The sequence below is a fragment of the Palaemon carinicauda genome, chromosome 14, assembly GCF_036898095.1.
Source record: "Palaemon carinicauda isolate YSFRI2023 chromosome 14, ASM3689809v2, whole genome shotgun sequence".
Lineage (NCBI taxonomy): Eukaryota > Metazoa > Arthropoda > Malacostraca > Decapoda > Palaemonidae > Palaemon > Palaemon carinicauda.
In genome coordinates this window covers 39383135-39393888 of record NC_090738.1, presented here as the reverse complement: position 1 = coordinate 39393888, position 10754 = coordinate 39383135, and the positions used below count along the sequence as shown (strand labels likewise).

Here is a 10754-nt window from a genome sequence, read left to right as displayed (position 1 = left end):
TGTTGAAAACCAGATTACTCGTCACCTCAGTTAAAAGTTCTTTCCTCAAAGAACAAGCATGCTCAGGACCAAGAGCAGAACTGGGAGTATACAGTACTCTGAAATTTTGAGGATTTTAAGATTTCAACAACTGACTAGTCGGGCTCTTACGCTTTAAACCACTGAAGAGGTAAAGAGCATAATCTTCAACCCAATTCCCTCCTCAGAAAAAGAACTGATTTGGCACTCAGGCCCCTGGAGTCTGACAAAGTATGGCATAGTAACTTTTATCATCTGCAATGCATGTTGGTGAGCGTTGTATCGAGCAAGGTGCAAAGGCATCATATACTTAATACTTACCTGTCACCATGTGTGTACATGTCAGTGCTTGTAAGATACCGGGGTGGTCAACACACTCTCTCTCTCTCTCTCTCTCAAGGGGGAGAAGGGCTTGCTTGAGTAACGGTCAAGCAAGTGTAAACTTGTGCACTGTGTACCGTGATAGCTTTCCAGGTATCTCTCTCTCATACTTAAGTGATGAGACATTGATTAAAATCTCATGGAACTCTCTGTTGATTGATATTCCTGGACTTCTTGGATGATATCTTTTTAGAAGTAGCAGCGTCTAAAGAATCTTACGAAAAATAGGCAGAGAAGAAGAAGCACATCTGCTTCTTGCCAGTCTTCTGGGTTGAGTTCTTGGAATCCAATAACGTAGCTGCAAAGGAGGAACGGCCACAGTGTCCACTTTAAAAGCAGCAGAAACAACACCATCAGGTGCCACGTCCTTCGGCATCTCCATAGGTGAAGTAGGAGTCGTAACGATATGGCAAAGGTAGTCTCTAAAGTCCTTATGGCATCAAGCCCTCCTGCCAACGGAGCACTGGCAACGCCTTAGGCTGTAGTTGTCGTCATACAGCCACACAGCGATGTAATGACTGCAAATAGTCATTTCCCCCCACCCTGCTAAGGCACGAGGATGATTAGATTAATGGCAGGTTTGCGTACATAAACCTTCCATGCATTTTATAGCTTCTTATCCAGAAAACACGTCCTTGTACTTTTGATTTTTCATGGTATACCTGAACGATCTGAGAATGCACTAATGTACTTGTGGGCAAAAGTTTGAAGTGCTGCCTTGCTGAGTGATAAGTGGGCAAGGCTTCCCCGCCAACTACCGATGGCTATAACTACCTTTTAATGGTTGATTCAGCTTTGTTGAAGTCCTGCTCCTATTAAAAAACAATGATATGTACTCATGTAGGAATAAAATAAGACACTGGACTCTATAAAAGCTCTCGAATTAAGCACCACTTTTGTTTTTTCATCCTCTTGGAGTTCTAAGGATTGTTTTATTTGTAGGCTAGAAGCGAATATGACAGAAACAAAATTATGTTGAAAGATTTATTTGGTTTGCCAAACAATAGAATATGATATACAATATTCTTCCCCTGACCAATTACTGTGTACAGTATTACCTTAATTGTAAGGGAAGTAATTTATGGTAAGGGAAGCATGTCTTTGTCAACCAAATATGCTTAAGTGTTCAATTTCACTGAATGCATTGTTGCATAAAATTTCTGATCTACATAACAAAAAAAATAACAACTGTTAAGTTAATGGTTCCATGTTTTAAAGGCATGATGATTATGCTTTTGTCTGTTTATAGAAGAATGGACAAAGCATAATTATTTTATAATAAGTTTTTTGTTTATTCATTGTTGTGGATACCACAAACTATGACATACTGTATATCTGGTTTACATACCTTAATTTTTTGTGACTTGGGATACAACATTGGATTTTTTAATATGCAGCAAATTTCCAAAACTGATAACAGATGCTACCAAATATGGTACACTGTGTTTTTCTACTGAATAATATAAATTGATGTAAAATTACCTACTAGACAGAAAATTTCTGGAAGAACATCCTTTCATTAGTTATAAAAGCTATTACTGGAATTGTTGCATGTTTACTATGCAATATAAAACCAATTACTAGTCTAAATCCCCCAAAACTTCTAAGGCCATGAACATTCTTATAAACTTATTTTTAACTCGTCATCACTGTCCAAAGTTAGTTATATCTATCACTTTCTGTAAGTTTATTTCTAGAGCTGCTGCTGGATTGTTCAAGTTGAAGTTCATAATGACCTCTGGGTGAATGAGTCCAATCTGTCCAACTGCCACACCATTTACAATAATGTCTCCAGAGTATCCTGGGAAGAAACTGGGATCTGTTGAGGGAGGAAGAAATAAGTATAAATGCATTTACACTGGAATAAAAATCTAAATAAAATTTATTTGTACTTTACCAGAGTAATTAATTTTTAACCATTGAAGCCTCCAGCTTCTTGACCTTTAGAAAGAAACATCCTACCCCTCTCCCTCTCTAGCAAGTCCCAATAGATGATACCAATGGGTGAACATGTATCCAGCCATTACATACCTGTGAACTTTATATAATCTGAGTGTTTATCAAACGTACATCTAAAATTTCTCTTAACATATCTAAAAGTGGGGGGAGATATATAATCTGAGTGTTTATCACACATGCATCTAAAAAATTCTCTTAGCTTATCTAAAAGTGGGGGAGGAGGGAAGAAATTAAATGATTATTGTACCTACACTATTATTAGAATTGAATCTTTCCTGGTAGACATATTCTATGCTGATTCTCACACTTCAATGAAGATGTCTTATGTCATTGAAAGATTAAGAGAAAACATCACACTTCACTTTCATTAGTATTTTTCCCTACAAAACAAACCTTAGCCTGTTAATAGGAGTATAACTTTAGCTTGGCTGGAACAGGTGTTAAACTTTAAAACAAAGTGATACAGATATTAGTTGTTGGCAAGTGAGGGGTAAGCCCTACCCATCCAACAATCAGCTATGCACTCACCATCGACCTTAGATCTAGGACTTGCAGGGTGGTTGAGGCAGATTGTCTAACTTAATGAACTCAGGTTTGTATAGTTAAGAAAAAGGATTCAAATTTTGTGATTTGTTTGTATATGAATATAAACTATAGTCCTTTAACAGAAGGCTTATCCTTACAAGGATAAGACGTCCATAAAACCAAAACTGGCTAGTTCTTTTTTCAATGACTTGTCAAGGCACTTAGTCCTGTATGGGAGCTGAAAAGACAGTGCATGTTAACCTCCAAACAATCTGGGTATGAAGATATCACAAGTATTAGGTCCTACCAAGTAACTGGCACAACATACAGTATACTGTATATATAAACTTCATAGGATAAGTTGTTTAGATATAAAATATGGACATATATGGAAAATGGGTTTCCATACATTCTATCCATCTTTTCCTTGTCGGGGGGGGGGGGGGGGGGGGGGGGGAATTGGAGAGAGAATTATAAACATAATTTTTCTGAAGAAAAATTACGCTATTTTGAGATTTGCCAGCAGACTTCACTGCATCTGGCTTCCGGTCCAGCATGTAAACAACATGCATGGCTACTGCAAGCCAAGAGAGAAAGAAGAAAGGAGAGGGAAAAGCCTGTGATCCTACCTTTCATTAGACACTTCTGTTGTGACTGTTATTGTGGATGAGATACCAAATGTCCGGTGAGGGAGCTCAGTTAGCTACTCAATCTGTTGACCAGTTACTACTAGACAAAAAGTAAAGGTATCCAAGGATCTGTCGGTATACTTCCTAAGGTAGTGGACGGTAAAAGTAGTCTGACACTTCCAGATCCCTGCCTTCAAGACCTGCACTCCTGACAGGTTCTTCCTGAATGCTAGGGTAGATCCAATAACACTGACTTTATAGGCTCAAGCGCAGGATGGTCCTTCCATCTTCTCGCTGGTTATAGGGTACACATATCTGATGGTCTCACAAAGCCAGAAGAAAGTATTCTTGAGTACAGTATATTTAAGCAAGTTGGATATGTTATTCTTTACTTTTGCAGCTTGAAGCTCTGAGTTCTCTTTAGGATAGAGAAGCAATTCATTCTGATCCCTACTTGTCACTTCTTGTAGAGAAGAAATGGAGGACTTGAATCTCAAGTCATGAGTGGCTGGTTTCTAGCGGAAAGTCATACATTTCCAGACTATCTCATAGGTTTTGGAAGGCATCCTCAAATGCTACCCAGGGGTCTGGGACTATAAAACAGAATAGTGAAAGTTTCTTGTTCAACCGAGCAGCAAGCAGATAGCAGATAAAAAATGGTAAACCTCAGTACATTTTGTCTCCACCTTGAATGGTCCCTGGAGAGAAACCTTGTTCAGCAGAGGTTGAGGATCAGTCTTCATCCTCTATAGGACTTTTCCTCCAGGAAGAGTCAACAGTAGAAGCACCGAAAAACAACGTGAATGACAGAGAGCATTCTTCTCCTTGTCACTTTTGCATCTGCCCCTAGGGCCAGAGCTTTCTATAACTTCTCAGGGTAAGTTTGGAACATCTCTAGGGTGCATGTAAGGGATGGGAGGGTAATAGTTGGTGAAAAGTAGTTGATATTCAACCCAAAAGACGTCTACCACACACCTGTGTTTATATCACTGCCACGTTACCAAATGGCTTGATAAGGATTTTCCCACTTTCGGCAGCTGGAGAAGGGGATTTCCAACTTCAGCGTTCCCTTTTTACCTCTACCAGACCTCCTGGACGCATAAGGGTGAAATGTTGTCCACACCTTTCTTCGAGAAGGAAGAGGCTGGTGGCACAGATAGCATTCCTTGGAAATAATGCCTCCTGTACCCCAACTTGCCTGGTGAAGCAGGTGACAGTATCCCTTCTCTTCATGACCCAGTTGGCCCACTGATTTGCCATCTGGTGTGCCAAGGTCAGAGCCTTTGCAACTGAAAGGACCAAATGGGTGCACTTCATTCTGCATCTCAGGATGACCAGTGGTTAATCCATGAGGTCACCTGGAGGCTGGTCATGGCATCAGTTTCCATTACAACACACAAGTACTGGGAACGAGGTGCTCTCATGCTCTGATCTCTCCATGGCAGTCTTCTGGAAAGCAGACTCTTCATTGTCAAGAGAGTTCTGGAGGTAAGAATCGTTTTCAATTAGTTGAAACGTAGGGAATTATTCTGACCAGAGATCTAGGAATTAACCCTATACAACACACCCTAGCAAGATCCGACCAAGGAAATCCTAGGGCCGGTTTACAACTTTGATGAGAGGAAGGGGTCAAAGGACTGATCAATAGATGGTATCTCTCTCTATGGACAGGAGTCACAACAACCATCCCGAGGTCATTGTAATCACGAATGAGTGCAAGGACCTTGACAAGTGGTAACCCAGTCTTGGAATTCTCTGCTTCCACAGGCACTTGACCGGAATCGGGTGCCATTGGGTCAAAGATATCATGTGATTACTCTGCCCAAAGGAGGGGAGTTTCAAAGTGTACCCTAACAGAATCTTCTTTACCCTTAGAATACTGTATGATACTCATACGAGTGCCGAGTGGTCTTGAAAGGTGGCTCATTGCAATTTCCTATTGGGCATTCACATTAGTCTCGGTCAATGGAAGATATAGAACAATCTTGGGGTGTATAAAGATCTTGGTGCATGGAAGATGTCATCCCATAGAACAACCTCGGGTCATATAAAGATCTCGGTGCATGGAAGGATTTCAGCTTGTTAAAAGATCTGTGTGTGTGGACTGGCAGAGCCGAGATAGAACAAGTGACTGTTGATCTAGTTACTATCAGATCAATGCATTCTGAACCCCCAGTGGAAGCTGAGGATCAACTTCCTTTGAGAATCAGGGCACCAGGCCATCCCTCCTCTTCAAATCCCAGTTTGCCCCCTGGTTTGAGGCCTGGTGTGCCAAAAGGATTTCTGCCTTTCTACCAGACAACAGTTAGGTGATCACGTAGAAGACTTGTGCATGCAGAACCTTCGCTACCTACAAGCTTGGGGGGGCAGGATCTTGTTGGACTGACTGCAAGCAAGAGTTAGATCTACAGATCTGATCGTCACACTAGTTCGTTGTACTCACAAATAAGCATAATAACCTCGACACGGAAATTTGGTGCGAGTCCAAGGTCCAGTACCTTCCGAACAAGAGAACCCTGAGCTGCTCAGATCTACTCCCACCACAAATATATGACGATGGACCAGGCTGTTTTTCATCAGCGAGAGGAAGATCCTCGGCATTAATCAAACTAGAGACACAAGAGGTACCATGTACACTTCCCTTGGGTGATTTTTATGGAAGAGTAAGCCATGGCTACATGCTCAATATTATCACCTATCATACTAACTATTTTGGTAACAAATCTAATGGCTGTTTCAGCTCCGTTGAAGACCTTCCTTTGTTTTAAAGGACCAAGGTTTGTAAAAGCATAGAAACATAAATTATAAAGCAGATTTTGAAATGGAAAATAAGAACACAGGATAGAACAAAATAAATCATAACAATATAGCAACCACCTTAGAAAAAATTCATAAATGACTTGCAAATAAGTGTTACTTTTAGAATAAGTAAGTATAAAGCCTATATGCAGTGAAAGCAGACACACAATGATGAGGGAAATTTAAAAGAAATATGATCACAAAATACTTAGTTCATGGATGAGGTGAGTAAGGTTGTGAGAGACGTACAGTTGGAAACTAACCAGAACTGAAATCCCAATATATTATTGCTCAGAAAATCATGTATAACTGGGATGGATGAGGACCTGAACACGTAATTTTTTATTTTGTAAAGGGGACCCTGATGATCATGAAGTGAGGTATGAGACTACGCATCTTGTTCAAATTCAGATTACTCGGAACCAGGAATAGTTATTGAAACAATTATCAATTGACACTTTAAATTTAAACCACTTGATAATATTCTATTTCCTATATATTAATGACTAGTCTATTTGTGAAGAATGTTTTCAAGCAAAATAATCTATTTGAGGATAAATGTAACACATTTCAGTATTTCATAGACATAGACTATGATCTGAACAGCAACTCTCCTTCAATACGAAACAAGTTTTTAAAATATTACTTGTTTACATTCAGAACTACAGCAGACCAATGTACATAGTATAAATTTCTGTCACTACAAAGCATACATTAAAATGAATTTAATACTTACAATCCTTTCCTTCTAAATAATAGCCTTTAGAGCTTTTGTCTTCTGTGAAGGGAACTTTAAGAGCAATCATGATATTGTCAAGTAATCCCTGGACAATCTCCATTCCAGCCTTAACATTGTAATTAATGGCACTCAAGTGACGTTCATTCCTTGCACCAACACCTCTTGTAGTTTCAGGACACGAGTCTTTAAGCACAACATCAGACACCTGCAAAATCAGATGAATATTTGCAAAATATGGATTAAAGAAAAAAAAAAGTACAATTAGAATAAAAATAAATCATAACAAAATTGAAAAATAAATTGCTGGTGAAATAAAAAGGTAATTTATAGGAATTTTAAAAACAAAACTTTAATATACAACCAAATTGACTAGAACCTCTAACATCTCTAGTCATGTAGACTAACATACCAACTAATATAACTTTGGAGTTGTTTATTTGCAAATACGGTTTACTTATATTCGTATGAGTCACATTTGATTCAGTATTCAGTTGCTAATATTTTACCAATAAACTGCTTCATAATAAATAACCCACACAGCTAGTTATAAATCTTGGGAATAAATTTAAATACTGTACAAAAATTCACATTATGTAAACAAATGCAAGTTTGACAAGGGCCAAAAATCTTCTTGTATTAATATTTCTTCTGTTACTATCTTATTCCTTGTAAGGACTTACAATATAGTCAACTCCTGTTATCCACATTTGGCATTTGTGAAAATCTTACAAGGTGAAAACTCTAAACATGACACCAAATTTCTTAAACAAAAAATTGCCAGCCATCACTATTCAAAATGAGAAATTTAGAGCTGGAAATAGTCAAATATGTCTTATTGTAAAATAAGCGTAGGTAAAAACGTGAATTTTTGCATTAGAAATTGGCCAAAAATACTGTAGAGTATTAAAAATCGCCAAAGATCAAGAGTTAAAACGTGAAATTTAGATTTACAAATCATTAAATATAGTTTAACATTAAAAAACACAAGTCTAAAAAAGAAAACTAGCTTTAGAAATCAGCAAATAATACTGAACATCACCTTAGGTTACATAAAATATGTATGTCATAAACTTTTAATAGTGATGAAGTTTCAACTTGTACAAAATCCAAATTAGGCATACTACTCAAATGGAATAAAATAATTTTGTCTACCATACAAAGTAGTGTGGGTCCTCTCAAATACAATTGTGTTTTGCTATAACTCGCGCCATATCTGATTTATGTACTACGACAATAGATGTAGTCAATAACCAACATGAACACCTGATGTCCCTTTGGTTCTCAAATAATATTGAAACTGCTTGAAAAAACTTGCAAATAGCATTCAAGTATATACAGTACATCTACTGATATTTAAACATACGCCAGCTCTACTCATAAAGCCCATTTGTTGGGCATACGGTCACTAGGAATAATCATAAAATCCACTTTAAAAACCTTGTTTTTAATCTATTTTGTTAAAGCTCTTTCAATGACTAAGTTACACGTAAAGCAAATCGTTCCAAGTTTAAATGTTTATAATAAAAACAGTTCTAAAGCAGTCCTTCATAGCAGATTGCTTAAAAAGGCCCTGAATATTCTTCATTAAAGTACAATAATTACAGTACTGTATATTCAACCCATAACTTCAATTATTATATTCATCCTTTACTTTATGACTATGGCTACTTTAATAACACCTAACATACATTGGTTTTATATAATTTTAAAAGTAGCCTTTCCTTGTAAAATCTACACCTTTATAAGCATTTGGAGTTGACTACTCAAACTAACCTCGAACAACCTCAGAGGTAGAGATATGTGCTTATTTGCTGCGACTGTTTTCAATAATCCAGGTAAGAGGCTGATTCTAACTGCTTCGCATTCTGTCGTCTTTGGATTACCAACTCTTACCCAAGGATAGTTATCTATATTGATCCTCATCTTCTCTCCTATATCTGCCTGGAAGTATAAAGAAAATGTGAGAAAATATTGCAAATAATTTACAATCATAAATCCTACTTTACATGAAGCAAAGTATTTGTGTAAAATCACACATGTTTTTTTAGGCATTTGTATTTCTCTAAACTATACGAGTATGACTCTAGCTTTACTGAAGCAATACTCTTATTAATGGAGAATGGTTTGTATTTGTGTAGGAATAAAATATAAAGATCAAATAAAGAATCAAAGACATCTTAAAAAAATATGAGATTTCAATGTAATTTGTATTTTTCCTTACTATACAAACCTAAGTTCTTTATGTAGGAGAAGAAACCAACGCAAGCTAGCATATGGCTATAAAAAATTTCAACGAAGTGTCAACAACTGTCCCAGTTCTTACCAAGTGGCAGAGGGGAGAAGCACCAGGCCCCCACTCACTTATACCTTCTTCATTTCGATCGCAGCTACAAGCAATAAGGGGCACACCTGCAGTTGAAGACATCCCGCTGACAGTGTCTTTGGATGATATGCTCCAAGAGGGGAAGATGAAGAAAATAAAAGACCAGTCATTCCCTTTTCATTCATCCCAAACTACTTCTACTAGTCTTGCGAGAATCTACGGTAGCTATACCACTTGCTGTGCAGTTACCACAGGGCCTATCAAAAACATGTCTACGGACATGCGTATTACATCTTGCAGGTATGGGGTAGTGAAAGTAGATGCTCTGGATCACAGGTAACTACAAGTTGGAGATTCAAGAAGTCTCGTAAAGTCACAGTGGCGCCTACAAGTAGCCTGCTTGCGAAGGCTGGCGAGCTCAGAGGTATGAGGATAGAGGTGTCTACCCTGTATCCTCACGTTGAGCGAGCACTCTCGATCTGAGAAGAAAGCAAGCTATGAAAGTGCTCTCTTGAGCACTACCCTGCAAATCCTCGGATGAAAGAGGATCTGCTGCTACCTAAGGTGTGTCCAAACAGCAAAATTCTTAGCTGAGGGTAAACTTTTCTATTATTTAAAAAAATATGTAGCTTTGTTCATTATGTCCCAGATGAATTAACCTTGGTTTGCAGGCGATTTAGATTTTCTTAAAAGCTAAGCGGTCATCACAACAGGTAACAACTTTTGAACTACTGCACTTAACTTATGCCCATCCACACTTAATGTTGATAAAATTAATAAGAAATTTAACAAAAAAAAAATAACTTAGTAAGCAGATAATAATCATATGCAGTTCCTGTATTAAATCCTTCACAATTTGAATCTGATAGTTAGGAACTTTACCTGGTATAAAGTCAGGAGCAATTATTGTAAAACAACATGGATCTCAGATTCAATTGATGGCTCTACTGTATATACTAATTGTCTAATGTTGAAACATTTTCCTGCTAGTCTCCCATTAGCCTATAATAAATGCTTTTTGACATAAATTATTTCTATGGAGAGAATAATTAAAGTAATTTGTGATGCTGAAAAATATATTAAGATGAAACCCTTTTGATAAACAGAAACTTAGAATGCCACTCCAAACACCTCTTAATTTCTTGTGTGTGTTTATGAGCTATCTAAATTCAGCATTCAGGATTTTCTATTCCAAAGATTGCCAATTTTATAGATGAATGTAATGGTTTTCAAATATTAACTAGCGGGGCTAGTAAAAGTGTATTAACTGGTTGAATCTTTTGAATTTTCCAATGTGGAAGATGGAATAAGGGATGAAAATGCATACGTATTGACGCTATGACACTCTGGTTTGGCAAGCAATTAATATTCAAAGACAATA

General features: G+C 37.5%; 1 protein-coding gene across 1 annotated transcript in view; it reads right to left on the bottom strand.

The window, feature by feature from the left end:
• Positions 1-1368: 1368 nt before the first annotated feature.
• The window catches only part of beta-PheRS (phenylalanine--tRNA ligase beta subunit), a 33522-nt gene continuing 24136 nt past the window's right edge, over positions 1369-10754 (bottom strand). Inside the window, exons 8-10 of the mRNA XM_068387006.1 lie at positions 8824-8991; positions 7048-7255; positions 1369-2218 (exon numbers count right to left, since the gene is read on the bottom strand). Coding sequence (XP_068243107.1) covers positions 2046-2218; positions 7048-7255; positions 8824-8991 — 549 coding nt within the window. The 3' untranslated portion in view covers positions 1369-2045. The remainder of the gene's footprint in view (positions 2219-7047; positions 7256-8823; positions 8992-10754) is intronic.